This window comes from Somniosus microcephalus, chromosome 11, assembly GCF_052327205.1.
Source record: "Somniosus microcephalus isolate GS21.2 chromosome 11, FLI_Smic_1.0, whole genome shotgun sequence".
Classification (NCBI taxonomy): Eukaryota; Metazoa; Chordata; class Chondrichthyes; order Squaliformes; family Somniosidae; genus Somniosus; species Somniosus microcephalus.
In genome coordinates, this window is record NC_140997.1 from 215,581,479 (window position 1) to 215,607,672 (window position 26,194).

At 46.5% G+C, this 26,194-nt stretch overlaps 1 protein-coding gene across 3 annotated transcripts in view; it reads right to left on the reverse strand.

Moving 5' to 3' along the window:
• Positions 1 to 26,194, reverse strand: part of lhfpl4a (LHFPL tetraspan subfamily member 4a) — a 185,115-nt gene that overhangs the window by 18,311 nt on the left and 140,610 nt on the right. For all 3 annotated transcript variants that reach the window (XM_086001939.1, XM_086001940.1, XM_086001942.1), the window contains exon 2: positions 13,083 to 13,319. In XM_086001939.1, coding sequence (XP_085858065.1) covers positions 13,083 to 13,319 — 237 coding nt within the window. The remainder of the gene's footprint in view (positions 1 to 13,082; positions 13,320 to 26,194) is intronic.

Below are 26,194 nucleotides of genomic sequence, written 5' to 3' on the forward strand. Positions count from 1 at the left end.
GACCCCATAGTGGCTTACGATGGTAAGGTTCTCACCTTTTGGATCTCTCCCCTACCACTTGTTCCCCCCACCAGCATGATCTCTGATTGTCGATCCACTCCAGTACATTGCAGCACTCATGCCTCCCTCGCTGCCACCCTGACCTCACGCTAAAGGCACTCCTGTTCCTCCCTCCTTTCAGCTGCTGACTCGTCCGAGGAGGAGGCGGGCCCTCAAGCTGCAACTATGGGTGACTCTGGAGGCGAGGATCACGAGGAAGCCGGACCATCTGAAGAAGCCTCAGGCAAGACAGCGCAGCGGCGGACTGGGGGCACACCTTCCCGGGAGGGGAGCGGGGGGGGCCAGCTCGGACGAGGAGCCAGTTGCGGGCACCAGCAGCCTGCAGCAACGCAGGGGGAGTAGGGAAGCTCGGGGGCCGTCTCCCCGGAGGGCGAGTCAGGTGACGATGACTGCTGCACAGAGTGCAGAGGAGGTGCGTGCCCTCTCGCAGATGAGCGCCCAGGCTGGCCGGAGGCACACTGAGCTCATGACTGCAGTGGCCAGGTTGCCTGAAATCATCGAGACACTGGCGACCAGTGTCCAAGACATCGGTGCAGCACAGGCCCGGAGTGCGCATTGGAGAGGACTGTCCAGGGCTTCAGCGAAGCAATGGAAAGGAGTGTCCAGCGCTTCTGCGGAGCAATGGAGACGAGTGTCCAGCGCTTCAGCGGAGCAATGGAGACGAGTGTCCAGCGCTTCAGCGGAGCAATGGAAACGAGTGTCCAGGGCTTGGCTGAGGCAATGGAAAGGACTGTCCAGGGCTTCGCTGAAGTAATGGGACCTGCCATGCAAGTGCTAAGTGCTGCCACGCAGTCACTTGCTGGTCTCCGACAGACGCAAATGGAGGCCACGCAACCAGTGACTGCTGCCACCCTCGATGGCTCAGGCATGATTACCCGGGGCCCTCACAGCACCACAGCAGGCCAGCAATCTGTGCTCCCACAGATTGCTCCGGATGCTGAGGTGTTGCCCCATGGGAGTGCCAGTGTGTTGGTGGAGCAGGGAGGTGCTGTCCTCTCTCAGGATGACAGCATGCCTGCTGCCACCACTGGCACTTCACCACTGCAGCTGCCAGCACCTGCAGGACAGACTACCTCCACCCATGCACAGGTGGAGCAGTCAGCTGCTGGGCCCTCTAGGCCCAGAGGTCGTCCAGGATGCACCTCAGGGGCATCTGCGCTCAGGGACAGTCAGCAGGCCTCCCCCAGCCTTGCCGCAGCCACTGGGGTCCCCTTAAGGAGGAGCTCCAGGGTGGGAAGGGGCCAGAGTAGTAAAAGACCACGATCCCCATCAGGGGGCAAGAACTGAGGGGTGCCCCTGAAGCCCCTGTCCAGGTTGACGCAAGCCCAGACGAATGTTTCTGCTGAATGTAATGTTTTATTTCACCAGTCTCACGGGAGGGAGAGACAAATGTTTTTGCTAAACGTAATGTTTTATTTCACCAGTCTCACGGGAGGGAGAGACAAATGTTTTTCTGTGAGTTCTGATTTCTGATCGTTTTGTTTAATTATGTTGGAAGGGAGAACTTTTGTTGTAATAAACACTTTGTTCATTTAAAATGGCCATGCCTGCTCTTTACATGCATCTTGCCCTTCACAGGCTTGGGGGTATGAGGTCGGTTCCATTCCTGTTCTAGGATTGGCTACAATCATTCCGTCAGAGGGGTTTAGAAGCGATTTCTGCTCAGCCTCAGACGCACGGCCCTTCCAGCTAGTACCTCCCTCCCATCCTCCTCCTCCTCCTCCTCCTCCTCCTCCTCCTCCTCCTCCTCCTCCTCCTCCGCTGGGGTGGCAATGTCTGGTGGCATTGGCTGGGAACGTAGGATAGCGAGGTACTGGAGCATGCAGCAAATAACCACGAAGTGTGAGACTCGATCAGGCGAGTACTGCAGTGCTCCTCCGGAATGGTCCAAACAGCGGAACCGCTGCTTCAGCACGCCGATTGTGTGTTCCACAATGTTCCTCGTGGGCTGACGGCTCACTTTGCAGTGTTCTTCAGCAGGGGTACTGGCCATCTGGAGCGTGGTCATCAGCCACGGCCACAGAGGTTAGCCCTTGTCCTCGAGAAGCCAGCCTTCTGGGTGATTCGGGGACTCGAAAAGGTCTGCAACAGTAGTCTGGCGCAGGATGAAGGCGTCTTGGCTGCTGCCTGGGAACTGTGCATTCACTGCGAGGATCAGCTGTCGGTGGTGACAGACCTGATGCACATTCAATGAATGAAACCCCTTGCGGATGCGGAACTCCTCCGGATTGAATACAGGCGCTCGCAAAGCCACGTGCATACACTCAATCGCACCCTGCACCATGGGGAAGCCCGCTATCTCTGCGAAGCCCTCTGTGCGCTTTCGGTGCTTGTCCGGGGTCATTGGGAAGGAGATGTACTGCCGCCTCCTTTTCAACAGGGCATAAGTCACTTGACGGATGCAGCAATGCTCCGCAAACTGGGAGATGCTGGCTATGTCCCCAGTTGCAGCCTGAAAAGAGCCGCTCGCGTAGAAGTTCTGGACAAAAGTCATCTTCAGAGCCACCAGCAGAGATGTCCTGGACCTTCTCTGAGGCTGCAGATTTGTCCGAAGCAGGTGGCACAGCTCAGTCACCACCTCCTTTCTAAAGCCCAGCCTTCGGACACAGTGCTCCTCCGGCATGTCCATGTAGGAAAACTGCTGTTGGGAAACCCTGCCAGCATAAGGTCTGGTGTGGTGACGTCTGTTGGGCCAGCTCCGTCTGGCCATGCCTGCACCCCCTCTCCCTGCGTCTCAGTGACCTTTGCAGATGATGCAGCAGCAGGACGTTCCCCTCCAATGCAGGCCCCATAATAAGTGCCCACAGGAAGGTTCCCCGTTGTCAAGGCTCACCAACAGCAAGGTGATGGTCAGAAGGCTGCTGTTCCTCTGCCAGCGTGGGCCCAGTGGTCAAATGGCTCTCAGTGTGCAGGTCAGCAACTCTTTGTAGCTCTCGAGGAAGTTGTGCACCAGAAATGTGTGCCGTTTTTAAACCACACCAGTCCCCTTTAAATAACGCTCCTCCAGCCCGAAAGCGACTTGGTAAGGCCCAGGTAAACTGTCACTAATAGCGCCAGGCGCTACGGAGGGGGGCGCCACTGAATTTCCCGTCTGGGGCACCGAAAAGGCGTTGCACACTCAGATGACATCATAATTAGCCTGCACCCATGAGCGGGCGCTAAGCGTTAGCGCCGGCGCTAAATGCATGCTCAATATGGGGCGAGGCGCTAAACACCTTGCGCCCCACCGGAATTTGGCTATCGCCCCAGTTATTGCCCTCTTTAGGCGCTAATCCCTGGCACAACCAACCGAATTTCTAGGCCTTAAAGTTTTATTTGTGTAAGAACATTAAAATTCAGAGAAATAAAGGGACGTGAAGGGAACATTTGTCAACATTGAGCATACTCCTTTCAGTCGACCATGTAGTCTCCCCATCAAGATGGAGAAGTAATCATGGATAACATTTCCAGGAGGAAAGTCTCCTCTACGAAACCAGTGGTGTTATTGCAAGTTATCTGGGGCATTGTCAGCACTCTGCCACTCATGCTGGTGTCTTTCTGTGGCTTTCCATGTTATGTGACAGATTTACGTTTAGGAAGTTTGCAAAATGTCTACCACCAACAGGCTTATCTTAGGATATCTGAATCCTGTCAATCTATCATTGATTTTATTCAATCTTCAGGCCAGGAATGGAGAGGGGCATAACATGTGGATAAACATGACATAAATACCCAGCAGCAAAATGAAGCGGGTAAACATTTGGAAGAATAGGATTGAAGGTTATAAGGATAGTACACAGACCATGCAAAATCACCAAATAGATACAGATGAGGAAGGCTATTCAACCCATCCAAGCTCATCTGACTAGAAAGAACTTACAGTCCCCCATCACAGTACCCAACTGTTTCTTAGATAAGAACATAAGAAATAGGAGCAGGAGCTGGCCATTCGGCCCCTCGAGCCTGCTCCGCCATTCAATAAGATCATGGCTGATCTCATCTTGGCCTCAACTCCACTTCCCCGCCCGCTCCCCATAACCCTTGGTTCCCCTGTTTTTCAAAAATCTGTCTATCTCCACCTTGAATATATTCAATGACTCCGCCTCCACAGCGATCGGAGGTAGAGAATTGCAAAGATTCACCACCCCGAGAGAAGAAATTCCTCCTCATCTCCATTTTAAATGGGCGACCCCTTATCCTGAAACTATCAGTTACTTTCAGGCTCTTTGCCCCTTCTAACCTACCTGGATGTCCATCCCATGTGTGACAAAGAACTTCCTAATATCAGTCCTAATTTGCCTTTGCTGGTTTGAGCTTGTGCTCCTGTATCCTATTGCCACAGTTTAATTTGGAGCCATGTCCAGGAGTGACATTTTGCATTCTATTTATTATTTAATATGAGGCTCCCTCTCAGTCCCTTCCTTTCACGGCTGGAAAGTCCAGGTTTCTGCAACCTTTCCTCTTAACTCAATCCTCTGCCACTGGGCATCAAGCTCTCTAATCTAATACGTGGCATAGCATGATGATTAGCCTGTAGAATGCAACTGATATGGGCTGTAAAGTAAGGTTGGTGTTCTGGAGAGCGATTTGATTGTTTTTGGGGCTTAGGGAGAAGTTTCACAGAGTTTTTTTCTTCTTGGAAGTTTTCCTGCGCTTACTTCCCTCTCTCAGGAGATTGGATGGGTTGGGCAGAGTCCATGGCCCAATTTTAACTGCAGGCCAGTTCTCAGTGGATGAGTAGTGGTGTGAGTTAGAAACTCAATGGCTGCTCCAGAGATGAAGACCGGGTATTTCAACAAGGAAAGTTAAAAAAAAAATTACAAATGTACTTTTTTGGCCCTCTTCCGGCCCCGATCCTCTTCGCTGCTGGGTCAGCCTGGCGGAAGACTCACTGCCACTTCCCGCTCAGGCCGCCTAGTTAAAATTGCCGCCAGGACCCAGTGACATCATCGGGGTCCAATGTGCATATGTTAAAATGGACCCTGCTGGCTTTGGACGGTGTCCTTGCCGCCTGTTTGAGACCAGCTAAAAGTCGGAACCTGTCAGCTCCCAGCAGCTCCGGAGGTGGGGGCGGGGGTGGGGGTGGGGTGGGGGGTACGTAAATTGGATGACTTTAACTGCTCACCCGCCCAGTTTCCGGTCGACAGATAGGCCCTCATGTTAGGGCAAGCTGTACATTTTATGGAAAGACTAGGGTTGATGGACACAGGGGCCTATTCTCATTCCTAATAATCTATGAACAATTCAACAGAAAGAGAAGGTCACATTTATGTGAAGTTGATCTAAAGCTGGTAAGGTTTTAGTGCTCGGGGTTGGCATTGAGCCATTCTACGTACTTAAACAGATCATCAGCCCATCAGCAGTTTAAATGCCAATGCATTTGTCGACTTTTATGAAAACCATTTGCGTTGTAGCCCTTATGCATAATCTGAAAGCAATGACATATTTCAATAAACATCTTCAGACATGGAAGTGGGCTGAAAAATATGAATAATTCTGAAGTAGACAAATTATCAACTTTGGCACTGCCATGCAGTGATAGTTGATATCAGAAGTGGGTATATATTTAATATCAATGATTAGTCAACCTATCCAACATATTCTTTTCCTCCCCCTTGTTTGCACCATTTTCTCCCCTCCTCTCTGAAGGTGATACAGTTCCACAGGCACTGGACTCACTTTATTAGCTCACCTAAGTTCCCACTATTCAGATGTGATTGTGACAGAAGGTGTCAGCAGGCTATTTGATCACAGGAGTATCGCAGTCAAGTGTAGTCCTTACAAATGTACACATCCAACAGGGGTTGCTGGAGGACTGGGAATCCTGATTTATTACATAGTATTTACAGCACAGAAACAGGCCATTCGGCCCAACAGGTCCATGCCGGTGTTTATGCTCCACACAAGCCTCCTCCCGCCCTACTTCATCTAATCCTATTAACATATCCTTCTATTCCTTTCTCACTCACGTGTTTATCTAGCTCCCCCTTAAATGCAACTATGCTATTCACCTCAGCTACTCCTTGTGGTAGCGAGTTCCACATTTTAACCACTCTCTGGGTAAAGAAGTTTCTCCTGAATTCCCTATTAGATTTATTAGTATTTATGACCTCTAGTACTGGTCTCCCCCACAAGTGGAAACATCTCTACGTCTCACCTATCAAACGTTTGATTTAGTTTTCCTTTCTCTAACCAACTGTAGCTCCTCTATCATTACCCGGATGAAACTAATTAATTTAGAGGAGACTGAACTCGAGGTCTTCCCTGGTTTGTATGGCTCATCTGCTCACTGAATAACATAGACAGAGCTGTTGAGGAAGCCCTATCAAACATTGCCATGGCAACATTCACATCTTCCTCAGTGTACTGATCTACACATAGCACATTACAATGAGTTGATTTCACCGGAGACCTGGGTTAAGGATGGGTATAATTTCATAAATATTAAAAGCATCAATTCCTATTATTTCATATATGTTAAAACTAACTTATCGGAACATAGGAACATAGAAACAGGAGTAAGGCCATTCAGCCCCTTGAAGCTGTTCCGCCATTCAATGGAGATCATGGCTGATCTGAATCCTAACTCCTTCCACCCACCTTGTCTCCATATCCAGTAATACCCTTGGCTAGCAAAAATCTATTGATCACAGATTGAAAATTATTAACTGAGCTCGCATCTGTTGCTCTTTGTGGGAGAGGGTTCCACGCTTCTACCACCCTTTGCATGAAGAAGTGTTTCCTATCTTTTCTCTGGATTGGCCTGGCTCTAATTTTAAGGTTATGTCCCCTTGACCTAGACTTCCCCACCAGCGGTTTCTGTGAAATATTGCAGAACACTGTTGCAGGATTCATAAATGACTCTGAGTCTGTTACTTCAGAATGGAAAGTGTTTGAAAAGGCATCAGGAAGGAGTTAAACAAACCTTCCCCTCCATCCCTGAACTTGCAGTTAGGGGCCTCGTTGTCATCGGTTTCTGGCTTGCAAGATTCAGGATGATGGTGACATTGGAATTCATTGTTATTTTTGTAATTATAATACGTTCTTTAATTCGGCTTTTTCTTTTTTTGACTTTCCTCCCTCTTCAGCTCTTCCTTTGTCATGCATAAGCCCATAGCCAACCGTGGCGCTTTGCGACCATAGAAAGTGAAGGATGCATGCAGGAATAAAGTAGGTTATGGAACAAAGATGCGTTGGCCAACTAAAACATTGCCAAATGCCATCCAGGCTGGCTTCCTAAAGGCAGCTTCTTTGTTCCAGCTCAGTGGGGTTCATTTTGACTTTGGACGATGGTGTAAAACGCGCAAAATGGGTTCGGTCACCTCTCCCGATTGAAGTCAGCGGAAGGGAAAAGCGGGTGAGGTGTTTAACGGGTGACCGAACCCATAACATGCGTTTTACATTGTCGACCAAGGTCAAAGTTACTCCCAGTATCTGCACAGTGGCGGAGATGGAGCGGTTTCAGTGGCACGATGTAATGCAGGTAAACACGTTTGCCATAGGGCAAATCAAAACATTCTCAGTTTTTATTCCCCATTGAGTATCCTCTATATCCTATATTATTCCTCAATGTGCCATTTTAAATCTATTGTTTATCCTCCAATTCCTATAATTCCTGAATGTATATCCTTTACATTTCACAGTTCCCACAATGTGTAGCATCTGCTTAACCTCTTATTCTCAAGATTTTTCACTCGTATTGCCCTTGGTATAAATTACGGATTTTGCTTTAGCCCTAATGTGCAGAGATAAGGCCAGGCAAGGGGCAGAGTGCTATCACTGGGCAGTACACTAGCAGCTGTCTACTTGGTCAACACACTCAAAGGGAGAAGGAACACTTGGGGTCATTTTCTGACTTTGCGCTCTCAGCAGAGAGCCTCATCTGCTAGGATGGCAAACCAAATATTCGGCCAGGCGCTGTTTAGGGCTTTCCGAGCATGTGTGTTCCCAGAGAGTGAGGCTCCCTACCAAAGGCAGGAAGTTGGAAAATGACACCCACTAACTATTCTTAGCATTTCTCAAAGCACGTACACTAAAAGACATTGGGGTAAATTTTGACTTTTGTGCGATCGTGTAAAGCAAGGGATAGCAAATCAGCAGCCTGTTTTTACATCACTCCCGATTTTTATTTCCATTGTAGTCAATAAAAATTGGGAGTGATGTAAAGCAGGCTGTCAATTCGCTATCACCCATTTTACACTATCGCAAGAAGTCAGAATCTACTCCACAATGTCACCAACGTTTAGTTAAGCTGTTCTTCTACAGTTCGCTGATGACTGCACAGTGTTCAGTGCCATTCATAACTCCTCAGATAATGAAGCAGTCCATGCCCACAGGCAACAAGACCTGGACAACGTTCAGGCTTGGGCTGATAAGCGGCAGGTAACATTCGCGCCACAGAAGTGCCAGGCAATGACTATCTCCAACAAACGAGAGTCTAACCACCGCCCCTTGACATTCAACGGCATTATCATCGCCAAATCCCCCACCATCAACATTCTGGCGGTCACCATTGACCAGAAACTGTGGCAACAAGAGCAGGTCAGAGGCTGGGTATTCTGCGGCGAGTGTCTCACCTCCTGACTCCCCAAAGCCTTTCCACTATCTACAAGGCACAAGTATGGAGTGTGATGGAATACTCTCCACTTGCCTGGATGAGTGCAGCTCCAACAACACTCAGGAAGCTCGACGCCATCCAGGACAAAGCAGCCCGTTTGATTGGCTCCCCATCCACCACCTTAAACATTCACTCCCTCCACCACCGGCGTACCGTGGCTGCAGTGAGTACCATCTACAAGATGCACTGCAGCAACTCGCCAAGGCTTTTTCAGCAGCACCTCCCAAACCCGCGACCTCTACCATCTAGAAGAACAAGGGCAGCAGACGCATGGTAACACCACCACCTCCAAGTTCCCCTCCAAGTCACACACCATCCTGACTTAGAAGTATATCGTCGATCCTTCATCGTCGTTGGGTCAAAATCCTGGAACTCCCTCCCTAACAGCACTGTGGGAGTACCTTCACCACACAGACTGCAGCGGTTCAAGAAGTCAGCTCACCACCACCTTCTCAAGGGCAGTTAGGGATGGGCGATAAATGCTGGCCTTGCCAGCGACGCCCACATCCCATAAAAGAGTTAAAAAAAATCCAGATTAGCGCACATTGGGGTCGAATTTCTGCGGGGGTCTCTGATTGCCACCGTAACTTTGGAGAAAGATCCACGGAGGGTTATGGGGCGCGGGCAGGGAAGTGGCTGATGTAAGAAAACTACTAGGCACTTGGTCTAAGCGTTAAACAAAGCTTTAATCAACTGTTTTACAACATGGAGGTCTAGTTGTGTCCTTCACTAGTTCCTGTTAAGAATGTCCTGCGCAAGCTGGGCCCGTGCCCGAGTATTTATACTCTCCCTGGACAGTGCCAGTATTATTTCATAAGTCTTTCATTCATGAATGATGTGGAGATGCCGGAGTTGGACTGGGGTGGACAAATGTAAGAAGTCACACAATACCAGGTTATAGTCCAACAGCTTTATTTGAAATCACAAGCTTTCGGAGCTGTTGGACTATAACCTGGTGTTGTGTGACTTCTTACATTCATGAATGACTGATTCATGTTAGTGGCTACGAGTCCAAGATCAGCCATGATCTTATTGAATGGCGGAGCAGGCTTGAGGGGCCAAGTGGCCTACTCCTGCTCCTACATCTTATGTTCTTATGTTCCTATGTAGGCACTGGAGATGCAACATAAAGAGCCATTTCTCCAGAGATTTTGAGGATCTTCCTCTAAAGTTATGGGAGGTGATTGGGAGAACCTCTGTGGAAATTCAACCCCATTCTGTTTAAGTTCACTATAAATGGATGCCAGGAGGATTGGCATCCACATGTACTGACTACATCAGAGAAAAATCTAATGAGTAGTTCAACAGGTTGAGTACTTCACAGGTCATTGAAGATTATAGGGAGACCTCATAAAATCAAGGCCTTCTCATGTTGTATAGACTTGCATATCTGTAGTGCTTTTGACAACCTCAGGATGCCCCAAAACACTTTACAGCCAATGAAGTACTTTTTTTGAAGTGTAGCCACTGTTGTACTGTAGGAAACACGGCAGGCAATTTGTGCACAGCAAGCTCCCACAAACAGCAATGTGATAACAACCGGATAATCTTTTTTTTTAGTGATTTTGGTTGAGGGATAAATATTAGCCAGGATACCGGGGAGAACTCCCCTGCTCTTCATCGAAATGTTATGCCGCAAATTTACTCCTCTCTATTTTAAACTTGGAGACGGTGAAATTGGTCTTTGCCAGTAGTGCAAAACGAGTGATAACAAATCAGAAGCCGGTTTTACACCGCGCATCAAATTCCTTTCTGTTGAAATCAATGGAAAATAAATTCGGGCGCAGTGTACAATGGGCCACGATTCACTATCGCCCGCTCTGCGTTACTGCAGAAGACCAATTCCACCCCCGTGAAATCAAATTCACGCCAAACTTCAAAACGCTATCATTAAAGCTATTTGAATGTAGAAAAATACAGATAATACCATCCACTAAAGATATCAGCAATTGCATGAACCCTTTTTTAAAGATAAGAAAATTGAAATCCATAACTGAAGTACGGGAATGGTGAGTTATAAAGCTCAGGTAACTGGAGAACCCTTATAAACTGCTCCATGGGTACCTGTTGTCTAAGTCATTATTTTTCACCGCTGTGCCTGGACAGTTCTTGTAGGGGCATCGCAGTCAAGCCCATCCCTTTCCTCACTAGAATACCACCCCTTACGCAAAGGTTGCTGGATAGCGATCAGGAAAGATAACCCCAACTGGTTTGTTTCCCTGTCCTAGCCTCGTGGTACTGAGGCCAATTGTAACAGTCTTACCACCAACCTGGCTAAGACCAACTGAAGTAGCACAGATCAGGGATCAAATGTGGGATTTTCCTGGCTCCAATATTTCCACTTCTCTGGATCATTTATGTTTCCTGTTCACTTTTCCTTTGCTCAGTTCTAGGTGTCAAGGGTCAAGTCTGTAAGAAACCATACAGGGAGCTTTCTGGGCAGACAGAGGCCCATCCCTTGGGGGCACGTGGACATATAACAGAATACAAAAATATGCTTACATGCATCAGCTCAATATCATGATTGACGGGCATGTGTACTATTTAAATTGCTGTCACCAGAAGTTACTCAGGCCTTTTAACCCTTTAACACACAAAGCAGTAAAAAGTGGCTGTGAATTCCACAAAAAGTCAGGACGAGCAAAGGTTAATTCTGCCCTTAAAGGAGTGGTTCTATCCGACCAAAAATTCTGCAACACAAACTCCCATGGAGCCAATTTTGGACAGGTCCAATATGGGGCCACCTTGGAGCCTGCTGCGATTTTTGTACAGATGCCAAGTCACAGTAGCCCTGGTATTACTCCATGCAATACCAGCATATGAACACTTAACATATTTGAAATTCCTTTTAGTGCAGGCATTAATCCATTGATTTTAAAGGGGCTAACACCCCACTAAAATAGCAGAAGATAGAATCTCAGGTGAACGTCAAATGTTCATATTCCAGTATCCCGTTGTATATTGTTAGGGCCAATGCACTTTAGACATAGAGCAATCACTATCCATCATTTGTAACTACAAACATCATAGACTGCTGGCTATGTCCCCTCCTCGTTACCACAATCTACTCACACATTTAGTACATCCCAGTTTGTTCTGTGGGAATGAAAGATGGTTTCACTTTCCACCAGAGCAATAACTCACACCAGTGAAAACAACAGAAGTAATAATGGATAATGGAGTCAGCTACAACTGGAGCCTAATTCACGGGTTTAAATAGTTCATAGAAAAGAAAAATGGATACCTAGCAGTGAATTCCAGGTCTGTAATCTACCTCAATGGATTTGGGTGGTTTATATAAAAGAATAATGGATACCTGGGAGTGAAGTACATGTCTGTAATCTAAAGCAAGGAGTTCCAATGATTTATAGAAAAATATAAGATACCTGGAGAGAGCTGTAGGCTGTAGATTATTTTGAGGGATTCAGTTAGTTCACATACAGACTAATAGATAACTGGGAGCGAGCTACAGACTGTAATCTAAATCAAGGGGGTTCAGATTAATCTAAATCATAGAGTATATAAAAGAATAATGGGTACTTAGGAGTGAAGTTCAGGCTGTAATGTAATGGAGGGGTTTAAGTAGTAAATATGTTGAGGCTTGCATACTTGAGGCAAGTTGTGGGTGACATACAGCGTGAATATCTATGAGCGATATTAGGCCATTCAATTCATGGCATCTGATTGTGTCACAAATCACAGGAGCAAATTGAACAGTTTAAATTGTTATTGGAGCTGAGATTAGACAGCAACCTGGAAATGACATGTTGATTGTATAATACATACGGTGGCACTTTTAATATCGGGAGGAATGAGTGTTTGGTTTGTTTCTGGGCAGTCGGTGTGGCCGGTTGTTGCAGACCCTCCAACTCACCCTCACTTCAATGGTGACACCCTAGTTCCTGTACAAGCACCTCGCGCGTTTTCTTTTAAACAATAATACGCACACTTGTCTCATTACTTAGCTCACTGGCACATTTTTGTATCAAACCGAATGAATGGAGGGATTTGCGGCGAGAGAGAGAGCATGGCAGCACCTTGCACCTTCAGCACTTGGCTCAGTTTCCGCCCTCGTCAGAACACGTTTCTCAGGTCGGAAGGCCTGCGGTTGGTGCTCTCCATGTGTGACACACGATGACATTCACACAAGATAACGAACAATGGTGACTTCGTCAGTGCAAGTTTATTTAAGAAAAGAACCTGGAATTGCTAAGAGGACAATTCGATGTCCACTCTGTATCATGACACAATCATCTGAATAGTTGGAGGTGGGCACCAAGCCAGAAGGTTGCTTGCTGTTTTTGGGCCTCGTATGCATATTCTGGGCTCCGGGCACCTGGGTAACACAAGCTGCCTGTCTGTTTCTATAATTAAAAAAACCCCACCAATTTTAACCGTTTTAGCATTTTAGAAATTTTGAACCCACCTTTGTTCTCGACTTTGAGGTCTTCCTGAAGGAGTTCATTCTGCCGGTTCCCAAGTACGAACGCCAGGAAGGAGAGGATTAATGCGTCCAGGATCCCGATGATAGCCAGGATGTAGGCCCAACGCACGGAACAGTTTCCCAGCGTGTATTTTCCCGTTTTATCTCCGCACATGTGTCTCACAGCTTCCGAGTCCCATCCGTCAGGGAATATCATGCAGCCCAACACAAGACAAACAGCTGAGGAAAGGATGGGAGGGGGGGCGGGAAAAAGAACAAGTAGTCAGGCAAAGATTTTGGGGGCTTCTATATTGAAAGAGATTCTTGTAACAGAAAGCTTTGTCCATTATTAATAAAACCAATATAGTGGAAGGATCTCTGTCATTTTAACAGTCCATGCAACTCCTGATAGGAATTCTTTAAATTGGTTGCTCAGACGATACAGAAAATTGCTAACATAAGCTTTTGGGAATCTATTATTTAATATACTGGAAATATTAATCAGAGTAAGTGAATGCCAATAGTTCTCTTCAAGCAAGATTGATCACTGGTTACCTAAGCAACTGCAGGGATTCTACTCTGTTTTTGAGATGTATGACACGATAGATTCAGATAAAGAAGGCCCTTTAGCTTATTTTTCTAGAATGCCAACCTTCTTATCTTCCATCTAGCTGGTTTGTAATTGGATTCCGCCTTCTGTCACAAAACACCCTTCCTGGCAACGTGTTCTGGCTATGATCACCTCACATTATTCCCCCCTTCCCCCGGCCACACACACACACACACACACACACGTGTATTTCTTGTTAGCAACACCTACCCACAGTGGGGAACACTATTTAACAAACAGATGTTTTCTGCGAGTAAGACCTTATCATCTACCAAGGTAAAAACTCACATGAGTTATAAAAGGCTGAGCTCACTCAAAGCGGGAGACGTACAACTCCTGGCCACCTGTTTCTTGCTTGAAGGATGGGTTACCGGCAGCCGAAAATCTGGTGGGGACCTTGCGCACCCATTTGCCCTCCTGAACCCACATTCAGGCAGGACTTTAAATGGGCGCCCAGCACTCCCACCCACAACAGGCGAGAGGCTGCTTAAATATACAAATTGGGGACCTAAGCTTGTTGTAGGGCCTAGGCCTGTTGTTGGACCCCAATCGCAACTTTCAAGGAGAAACAGGTGAAGCAGGAGTGGAGGATGCCAGTCCCACTTTCTCCAGCTGTTGAGAAGACGAACGGACCCCCCCCTCCCCCCCTCCAAAAGGTAAGTGTTTTGGTTTTGTTTAATATTTTTGTGGGGCCTAGGAGGAGCAGGAGCAGCTTGTGGTGAAACCGTTAGTAAGGCCCGATCCTCAAAGTGGTTCGGGCCTCCCGACCGCCGTGGGCGGCGCACGCGCACCAGTGAGACCGCGCCCATTTGTCGCCCAACCTGAGAGTCTCCCCACAGACTGTGTGTTTTACTTTGCTCATGGTGCCTCTGAACAAACTGAGTCTCTTACTGTTCCTCGCTGCGTTCACAACGCTTGGCAAAAGTTAAATGGTTTCCTCGGATTTTCGGGATTGACAAAAAAAAACCTGCCAAAAATTTAATTTTCCCACAAGAACATCATGAGCGATAATAACACCAGAGTTTGAGGGTAATAGGAAAGAAAGGATGGAATAAACAAGGAGAGATTGAAGAAAGAAAAATAAAGTGTGGGGAGGAGCTGCTGATTCTATTGCCTGTTCTGTAACAGTAAATAGTGAGGAGGGAGGGGGAATTTTACTCCCAGTTTCTGCCAGGCATGGGGTGGGGGAGCAGTTAAAATGGGAGCGGGGCACTTACCCACTCACATCCCGCCCCGATCTGGCCGACTGCAATTTTAAATTGGAGGTGGCAGGACATCCGCTGGAGGCCAGCGGGAGCCTACTTTGAATATGTAGATCAGGCTCAGATTGCGTCGTCAGGGACCAGCTGCTATTTTTACCTGAGCAGGGGAGCAGGATTGACAAAAAACCTTCCAACAATTTAATTTTCCCACGTGAACATCATAAGTGATAATAGCACCAGAGTTTGAGGGTGATAGGAAAGAAAGGATGGAATATACAAGGGAGAGGTGCTGATTCTATTGCTTGTTCTGTAACAGAGGATTCCATCGGATATACGGCACAGAAACAGGCCATTCGGCCCAACCAGTCCATGCCGGCGTTTATGCTCCACTCGAGCCTCCTCCCGTCTTTCCTCATTTAAATCTATCAGCGTAACCCTCTATTCCCTTCTCTCTCATATGCTTGTCTAGCCTCCCCTTAAATGCATCTATACTATTCGCTTCAACCACTCCCTGTGGTAGCGAGTTCCACATTCTCACCACTCTCTGGGTAAAGAAGTTTCTTCTGAATTCCCTATTGGATTTCTTGGTGACTACCTTATATTGATGGCCTCTAGTTTTGCTCTTCCCCACAAGTGGAAACATTCTCTCTGTATCCACTCTTATCAAAGCCTTTCATAATTTTAAAGACCTCTATTAGGTCACCCCTCAGCCGCCTTTTTTCCAGAGAAAAGAGACCCAGCCTGTTCATCCTTTCCTGATAGGTATACCCTCGCATTTCTGGTGTCATCCTTGTAAATCTTCTCTGCAACCTCTCCAGTGCCTCTATATCCTTTTTATAATATGGTGACCAGAACTGCACATAGTATTGTAAGTGTGGTCTAACCAAGGTTCGATACAGGTTTAGCATAACTTCCCTACTTTTCAATTCTATCACTGTAGAAATAAACCCCAGTGCTTGGTTTGCTTTTTTTATGGCCTTGATAACCTGCATCGTAACTTTTAGTGATTTGTGTATTTGTACTCCAAGAATCCCTTTGTTCCTCTACCCCACCTAGACTCGCACCCTCCAAGTGATAAGTGACCTCCTTATTCTTCCTACCAAAATGTAATACCTCACAATCTGTGTTGAACTTCATTTGCCAATTATTTGCCCATTCTGTAAGTTTATTAATGTCCTCCTGTAATTTGTTGCAGTCCTCCTCAGTATTGACTATCCCCCCCCAATTTGGTATCATCTGCAAATTTAGAAATTGTGTTTTTGATTCCAAAGTCTAAATCGTTAATGTAAATTGTGAACAGCAGTGGTCCCAGCACTGATCCTTGTGTAACATCACTACCCACCTGCTGCCACTGTGAATAGCTACACTTTACTCCTACTCTCTGTTTTCTGTCTTGAAGCCAGCTAGCTATCCATTCTGCTACTTGTCCCCTGACTGCATTCTCTGACCTTATTCATTCATCTATTATGGGGTACCTTATCGAAGATCTTTTGAAAATCTAGATAAATTACATCTACTGCATTACCCTTGTCTACTCTCTCTGTTACCTCTTCAAAAAATTCAATGAGGTTGGTCAAGCAAGATTTTCCCTTTTGAAATCCATGCTGATTATTCATTATTATACTTTTCATTTCTAGATGTTCTTCTATTCTCTCCTTTAGTAGGGATTCCATTACTTTTCCTACCACCGATGTTAAGCTGACTGGTCTATAATTCCCTGGACATGTTCTATCCCCCTTCTTAAATATAGGTATTACATTAGTTGTCCACCAGCCCTCTGGCACTACACCTTTTTCAAACGAATTATTAAATATGTGTAGTAATGCCTCTGCTATCTCTTCCCTAGATTATTTTTAAATGCGTGGATGCAATCCATCCGGACCAGGGGTTTTATCCTCTTTGAGTTTGATTAGTTTATTTAATGCATCCCCTTTTTTATTTTAAATTTATTTATCTCATTACTTATCTCATCATCCAATGTCCTGTTCACTTGTTCTATTTCCCTTGTAAATAATGATTTAATATTTCTGCCATCTCCCTATCGTTACCTGTGACATTGTCCTGTCTATCCCTTAATGGCCCTATTCCCATCCCAACCTTCCTTTTTTTATTAATGTGCCTGTAAAATATTTTACTATTTTGTTTTATGTTCCTTGATAATTTAATTTCGTAGTTCTTCTTTGCCTCAGTAGATAGTCAATCCTGCCAGGCAAAACCTGTGAGGAACAATTGCCAGGGTCAGTAGAGGCCCAGCAAAGTAATTTTTAAAATTTATATCAAGTCTTTTTGTGGGTCAAGAGGAGCAAGACTGTTCCTTTGAGCCCCACAGGAAACCTTGGGCTCTGGGCTCTGGGCTCCCCCGCCCTGGACTTCCCCTTACCCCCAAATGCGCACCTTCTCCTCCAACACCCCCCCCCTTCCCCTGGCTACAATTTCCTTCCTGAGCTCCTCCGGTCCACTTACCATGTGCCAGCGGCCGTTGCCCCCAGCCCCTGGCAACTGCCTCCGAGCCGCCCAATTTTAATGGCCGGGCAGCTGTTGCCCCACTGACTGACGGGCCATTTTGGTGGGTAAGTCGGCAAGCGGCATGCTAATGAGGCCCGGCTGTTAGAATCGGCCGAGCCTCCCTGCCAGCACTCCCAGACAGTCCAGCCACTCCCTAGGCCACGCTCCCACTAGGGTTGCCAACCCTCCCGCTTTGCTAGGGAGTCTTCCGGAATGGGCGGTTGATCTCCGAGCATTGCTGTTGGTGACCCGGGAGAAACGGTCCTCGTGTGCGCGGTTCGTGCATGCGCTGTTCCCTGGGTATCGTGGCTTGTAGTTCCCGCTCGGGAGTTACAATCGATCCGCATATCTCAACGAAGAAGAGCTGGCTTTCCAAATGAGAAACAGGACTTTTATCTCACCTTATTTTGGTGAAAATCTAGTCCCCGAACAGTACTGCACATATTTCTTTAAATCCTGTGAGTCCTGGCTTCGGTTGAGCAAATGCCCCACCTACCCCAAGCTTCCGCCCTTGTGCTGGAACCATATCCACTATTACTAGGGGATGCCCCTTTCAGCCAAACTTTGCTAAGACACTGCTGACTTGCCTAAGCTTATTGGTCGAAGCATGTTGAGGCGGTCAACCATTTTGATAATTGATCAGCGGGTTTTAAGCGAAAGAATCACCTTTATTTTTACACTTATTTTACAGTCTCCTCCACATGTTTCCTGGGTTATGCAGACAGCTATCCTGCCTCCAGGCCTACCAAGCATTGCCATTAAGCCACCTCTCGGAGATGCACCAGAGTGACACTTTGCGATTGTTCCTCTGATGTCCCTTGCCTCCCTGTGGGGGAAGAGACTGGTTGCCTCTTCACCACCTCTATCTAAAGGTGGAGCTGAGGTTGTAATACCATTGTGTGGAGAATCAGGCTGCTCACTTTTAGATTTATTTAAAAATAATTCCAGCTTTTAATCCTTTCCTTCCAGAACAGAGAGCCAGCATGCCAATCATTCTTGGGTGAATGATGGATTATATGACGAACTAATTCTGAAGCTGCATTTCTATTTCATCGTTAATCAACAGGCTTTGAATGCTGTTGATGCTGCAGGCCAAGAGACAGCGTGCAGAATACAAATACCATTACGGTTGGGATCGCTCAACCATTGGTGGCCGTGCCTTCTGTTGCCTGGGCCCTAAGCTCTGGAATTCCCTGACTAAACCTCTCTGCCTCGCTACCTCTCCTTCCTCCTTTAAGATGCTCCTTAAAACCTACCTCTCTGACCAAACTTTTGGTCACCTGCCCTAATTTCTCCTTACGTGGCTCAGTGTCAAATTTTTTTGTCTTATAACACTCCTGTGCAGCACTTTGGGATGTTTTATTATGTTAAAGGCGCTATATAAATACAAGTTGTTGTTGTTGCTGGCGATGAGTGGCTTACCATCGCATTGCAGCATCCAGGCTTCGGCACTGCAATCTTCACCTGGTGTGCATCCTTCTGCTGCCAATCCCCAAGCAGCTTAACGCAGACTGAAAGAAGCAACAGGAGCGGCAAGCGGACACACATGGGCTATGTTTGGGAAACTCCTGCCAGCGCCAATCTGTTCTCACTAAAGCATGGAAATCCTCAGTGCAGTCACTTATTCATGTGCTGATTCACACATTTTCAAATGCTGCCATGATTTTCTTTGGCACAGACCGGATCTGCAAAAGCTGCCATTCCTGGTCCTGATTTCACCCTGATGTGCCCCAGTCCCCAATTCCCGTCACAAGATTCTTCCCCTAACGTTGGCATTGCAGCTCTTCACCACGGAGCCAATCATTTTCTTTTCCTGCCGGATACACATTTGAACATTTCCTTACTCCGAAATTATATTCCTGTTTTATGGGTGATTCTCTGTCCTCAAATTCTGTGTTGTTCTGGATATTTTTCAGTGGTGTGCAAAATATGAACACTATCAACAACAACAACTTGTATTTATATCGCGCCTTTAACGTAGCAGAACGTGCCACGGTGCTTCACAGGAGCGCTAACAAATAAAATTTGACACCGAGCCACATGAGGAGATATTAGGACAGGTGAGCAAAAGCTTGGTCAAAGAGGTAGGTTTCACGGAGCGTCTTAAAGGAGGAAAGAGCGGTGGGGAGGGAATGCTAGCGCTTCGGGCCTCGGCAGCTGAAAGCATGCCTTCCAATGGTGGAGCGATGAAAATCGGGGATGCGCAAAGGTCCAGAATTGGAAGAGCGGAGGGTTGTAGGGCTGGAGGAGGTAACAGAAGATTTCCATTCTTGTCCCCATTTATATGAATTTGTACATCGCTGCCTATTTTCTTCTCTCCCATCACACTTTTTCACAGCTTTCTCTTTCTTGCCTTTCAGTTCCATCGCTTTATATACACACCATCTAAACTCCTTATGCTCCATTAGCCAGGGTTGTTACATGTTGGTTATTGTGTGCAAGCCACCAGGGGAAAGAACATTCTGCGCAACATAAATACAGCAGCAAATAGCCACTATGTAGTAAAACCATTAAAGGAAAGGAAAGGACTCCGAGGGCAGGATTTTCATTGGGCCGTGGAGGCGGGATTGAAGGCGTGTGGGGGGTTAAAATCCTGAAATGCCATGGAGGGAGTGCAGCGAAGATTCACCAGACTGATACCTGGGATGGCAGGAATGACGTATGAGGAGAGATTGGGTCGATTGGGCTTATACTCGCTGGAGTTTAGAAGAATGAGAGGGGATCTCATTGAACATAACATAAGAACATAAGAAGTAGGAGCAGGAGTAGGCCATACGGCCCCTCGAGCCTGCTCCGCCATTCAGTAGGATCATGGCTGATCTGAATCTAGACTCACATCCACTTCCCTGCCCTCCCCGTAACCCCTAATTCCCTTATCTGCTAGGAAACTGTCTATCTCCATTTTAAATTTATTTAATGTTGCAGCTTCCACAGCTCTCTGGGGTAGCAAATTCCATAGATTTACTACCCTCTGAGTGAAGAAGTTTCTCCTCATCTCAGTTTTGAAAGGGCAGCCCCTTATTCTAAGATTATGCCCCCTAGTTCTAGTCTCACCCATCAGTGGAAACATCCTCACCGCATCCACCCGATCAAGCCCCCTCACAATCTTATATGTTTCGATAAGATCGCCTCTCATTCTTCTGAACTCCAATGAGTAGAGTCCCAACCTACTCAACCTTTCCTCATACGTCAACCCCCTCATCTCCGGAATCAACTGAGTGAACCTTCTCTGAACCGCCTCGAGAGCAACTATATCTTTTCTTAAATATGGAAACCAAAACTGCACGCAGTATTCCAGGTGTGGCCTCACCAATACCCTGTATAACTGCAGCAAGACTTCCCTGTTTTTATACTCCATCCCCCTTGCAATAAAAGCCAAGATTCCATTGGCCTTCCTGATCACCTGCTGCACCTGCATACTAACTTTTTGTGTTTCATGCACTAGGACCCCCAGATCCCTTTGTACTGTAGCACTTTGCAGTTTCTCTCCATTTAGATAATAACTTGCTCTTTGATTTTTTCTGCCAAAGTGCATAACCTCACACTTTCCAACATTATATTGCATCTGCCAAATCTCTGCCCACTCACTTAGCCTGTCTATGTCCTTTTGCAGGTTTTTTATGTCCTCCTCACTCATTGCTTTCCCTCCCATCTTTGTATCGTCGGCAAACTTGGATATGTTGCACTCGGTCCCTTCCTCCAAATCGTTAATATAGATTGTAAAGAGTTGGGGTCCCAGCACTGACCCCTGCGGAACACCACTAGTTACTGATTGCCAGCCCGAGAATGAACCATTTATCCCAACTCTTTGTTTTCTGTTAGATAGCCAATCTTCCACCCATGCCAGTATATTACCCCCAATCCCGTGATTTCTTATCTTGATCAGTAATCTTTTGTGTGGAACCTTGTCAAATGCCTTTTGGAAGTCCAAATACACTACATCCACTGGTTCCCCTTTATCCACCCTGTATGTTACATCCTCAAAGAATTCGAGCAAATTTGTCAAACATGACTTCCCCTTCATAAAACCATGCTGACTCTGTCCTATTAAATTATGTTTATCCAAATGCTCTGTTAATAATGGACTCCAACATTTTGCCAACCACAGATGTTAGGCTAACTGGTCTATAGTTTCCAGCTTTTTGTCTACTTCCCTTCTTAAATAAGGGTGTTACATTAGCAGTTTTCCAATCTGCCGGGACCTTTCCTGAGTCCAGGGAGTTCTGGAAAATAATCACCAATGCATCCACAATCCCTACTGCCACTTCTCTCAAGACCCTAGGATGTAGGCCATCAGGTCTTATTATAAATTATAAAATTCTAACAGGACTAGACAGACTAGATGCAGGAAGGATGTTCCCGATGGCTGGAGAGTCCAGAACCAGGGGTCACAGTTTAAGGATAAGGGGTAAGCCATTTAGGACAGAGATGAGGAGTAATTTCTTCACCCAGAGAGTGGTGAACCTGTGGAATTCTCTACCATAGAAGGCAGTGGAGGCCAATTCATTAAATATATTCAAGAAGGAGTTGGATATTATTTCTTAAGGCTAAAGGGATCAAGGGATATGGGGAGAAGGCAGGAACAGGGTACTGAATTTGGATGATAAGCCATGATCTCATTGAATGGCGGAGCAGGCTCGAGGGGCCGAATGGCCTACTCCTGCTCCTATCTTCTATATTTCTATGGGAAGGGGATTAGTGCCAATTAACTGCCTGTTAACAGGTAGTTAACAGGCAGTTTTTAGCCTAATCCCTATTTTCATTCTTGAAGTGTGGGATTCCCGACGGCTCTAAACCATGCCGAGTTAGCGAGGCGGGTCGTCGGGCTGAAGGGCTTGGAGGGGTCGAGATGTCTGTTGTTCAGGTGAGTGATGGGTGCATGAGTGCAGAGGTAAGTGTGTTTGGTGTGTTTAAAATGTTTAAAGAAGTTTTACTTACCTTTACAGCCTTCCTTCCTTCAGGTCTCGGGAGTCCCTCATCTCACCGGCACAGAAAGCAGAATGGCCGCGATCTGTCAAAAATTGCAGCATTCAGCTTTCTGTTCCGGAGAGATCTCTAAATCATCCTGAGAGGAAGGAATTAACTTGGAGTACAGACTGTCAGTGTTTGGCAGCTTCAAACAGCTGTGAAACGCTGATATTTCATCTGTCAAAGGGTCTTGACAGATGAAATGTCAATCTGTGACGTCACCTGTTGCCGGGTGGCCCTTAATTGGCCTGCTGAGCCCGCTGGGCGGGCTCAACAAGGTCAATCAAGTCAAAATCATGTGGGTTGGCTACAACTCGATGGAGGCAGGACTACAACCCTGAAAGTTGTAGCCCCGCCTCCTACCCGCCTCCTCAATGAAAATCCAGCCCAGAATGTCCCAAAACACTTCAGAGCTTTAATTTAGTCACTCCCATAATGTACGCAGCAACTAACAGCAATGAAATGAATGACCAGATAATTGGCTTTAGTGATGATGGTTGAGGGATAAATATTGGCTGGGAAACCAGGAGAACTCCCGGGCTCTTCTTCAAACCATGCCATGGGACGCTTTGCATACACTTAAGAGGACAGACGGGTCCTTTGGTTTAACATTTCATCCGATAAATGGCACCTCTCAAAAATGCAGCACTCCCTCAGTATTGCACTGAAGTGTCAGCCTAGATTACACGCTGAAGTGGGGCTTGAATCCACAAGCATTTGACTTGGAGGCAAGAGTGAGCCAAGGCTAAATGAAACTGGCTGCCTTAAGGTAATATGACCATGATTTTACAATAATGGCTAATAATAATTGGCTTGCTCCTTTTGATCTTTATATTAACAAATCGTCACACTAGCCTCCTTATAAGTGTGACTGGGAACACCAAATTAGATCGCAGCCCCGAGTTACGCAACAGAATGCTAACAAACACAAACTTATGGGTTTGTCGAGCAGGGACCACAGACACCTGCCAAACATCATCTGCAAAGAGCGTTCCAGCAGCTTAAGAACATCCATCACAGATTTAAGGAGCAGACAGAACAGATTGGATTTTGATGGATTTTTACATTGCTTGCCGTGCTTTGTCTTTACAGACATAGAATGAAAATTATTGAAGATAAAACAAAAATAACTGAACTTTAAAAAAAAAAATCTATAAATTAAAAATTGCTAATTATTTTGTGGTTGACACAAGGGTAGTCCCGTGAAGGATGTGAGTTCTCTATCATCTCTTTCACGTCATTTGAACTGGAATGTAGCAATTGGAATATGCAATAGACCGTATATCTTATTTAAATGCTTTCAAAATGCACAGCAAGTACTCTGACAGCTAATGACATCAAATTGATGTCATACTGTCAACTCCAAGAGAGAAGAATTGCTCTGGTTGCAACATGTAGCAATATCGTAAACACATTGGGCTAGAAATTCCATAGCGCCCCCGTAGCGCTAACTTTTGAAAAGTAGAAAAAGTAGCGCCTGGCGCTAATGATTCACTCCCGCCGGGAAATTCAGCTTTAGCGCTCCAAGAGGGAAGTGGAGCGCTAATTCAAGCGCTAACTGTAGTGTATGTACCTTTAAGAGGAACTATGTTTTTGAAGCCCCTGTATACTGTAGTACCAGTAGTGACCACTCGGGTATATAAGCCTGTGTAGCGCCTTGTGTTGTTAGTTCACCTCCAGACTTTGTTCAGTAAACACTTGTTAAATCAACTCCTGCATTCCGTGTCTCCATTAACACACGGATCTAACAGTGGCGACGAGTTAGAAACGAACTTACCTGCAATTCGGCAGCACCTCAAGGGGATCGATTCCTCAGACGAAGTTCGAAGCCAGAAGCAAGAAAAAAAAACTCAAAGAAACTCGAAAATGAGGGCCAGGCTTGGTCTCCAGTCTGTGGTTTCCCCAGCTAAACGGGCTGGTGGCAGGTAGTGCACTGATCCTTCCTGGGCTGCGGCGGGCTAGAGCTCGATCGGGTGGCTCTGCAACGGGGCCGGGCAGCGAGTCGGGAAGCAGAAGCAAAGAGAGAGAGAGGGTGGAGCACTCAGGGCGCGGCCGGTGCTGCAAAGCAGGTCGGCATTCGGACCGAGCAGAGGGAGGGGAAAGTCGCAGAGGGTCCGCTCCACGACGGGAACAGTTCTTCAATTACGGAGAGAATATTGAAGCGATATATATAAAAAAATAGTAATACCGCGAAAAGCTGCAGGTCGCAACGGGAACCGCGGAGAACAGCGTTGGCAACGGCGGGAAAGCGCGGGAGGCGCCATCTTAACTCGGCGGGGAAGAAAGAAAAGCGCGGGAGGTGCCATTTTGATCCATTGGGGACGGAGGAAAAGCACGGGAAGCGCCATTTTAGATTTTCAAGGTGCCAAAGACTGGCAATATTACTGCTTTCGATAGTGATATAGAAGATTGGACCACATATATGGAAAGAGTGGAGGTATATTGCAAGGCGAATGAAGTAGCGGATGATAAAAAGGCATCGGTACTTCTAAATCTGATGGGCGCAAGGACATACGGGCTGTTATGAAACTTGATCACTCCAGCCAAACCGATGGACAAGAATTTTAATGAGATTGTTGATACCTTACAGGAGCACTTAAACCCAACACCGCTGCTGATAGCGGAACGATTCAAATTCTTCAGGAGGAATCAGCACAAGAATGAAAGTAACGCTGATTACCTCACCGAATTACGAAAGCTGTCAAAGCACTGCCAATTCGGGGCAGGACTGGCAGATTCTCTACGAGACAAATTCGTCTGCGGTCTCCTAAGCGAAGGAACACAGAAAAGACTACTTTCTGAGAAAGATTTAACACTGGACAAGGCTTTCAGTGTTGCTGTACCATACGAAGCAGCAGCAAGAGGAGCTGCAGAGATACAGCAAAAGCCACAGGACTTTGGCACCCATGAAATGACACGGGGTTTCGAGAGATGTTATCGCTGCGGCAGATCCACCCATGACCAGAAGGACTGCTGGTTCAAGGACAAAGCATGCAGGCAATGCGGAAAGATGGGACACATTGCACGTGTATGCCGATCTGGAAAGAAATCTGCTGACAGTAAAAAGGTCAATAAGGAAAAGTACAGAAAGGTACAAATGATGACGGACAGTAGCTCCGAAGACCAGAAGAGCGATAGCGACTCCGGAAACAAGAGACTAAGCTGTCTCAAATTACATAATGTAATTGCCAAAGAAGATTACCAGACCATTTGGGTTACCCTCACGATAGCGGGGTCCCCAGTCAAAATGGAGCTAGATACAGGATCAGCTCTGACCGTCATGAGTCGACGGGATTACGAGCGGCTATTTCCGCATATACCTTTGAAAGACACATCCATTGTCTTGAAGACATATACGGGGCAGAAAGTATACCCCAGAGGAAAAATAATGGTGCCTGTTGTATACAACGGCAAGGAAATACAGAAGTTGTATTTATACGTTCTGCAAGATGGTGGTCCACCGTTGTTGGGACGTGAATGGATCAGAAAGATACGTTTAGATTGGCACTCCATTCAGGCACTGACGGTGACCAGTAAGAAAAAAAACGATGAAGATGTCATACCTGGACAATTAAAAGAAATCTTGGCTAACGCCAAAGAAGTGTTTCAACAGGAACTAGGAACCCTGAAAGGCGCCACCGCCTCAATAAAAGTGGAAGATGCGGCAATTCCCAAGTTTTTTAAGGCAAGGCCGGTGCCATACGCAATTCGTCCAGCCGTCGAGGCAGAGCTGGAGAATTTGGAAAAAGCAGGCGTGTTATCCAAGGTAGATTGTCGACGGTTCTGCACCCGCTTAACGCACTGCTACAAACGGGAGTAGTTTGGAAATG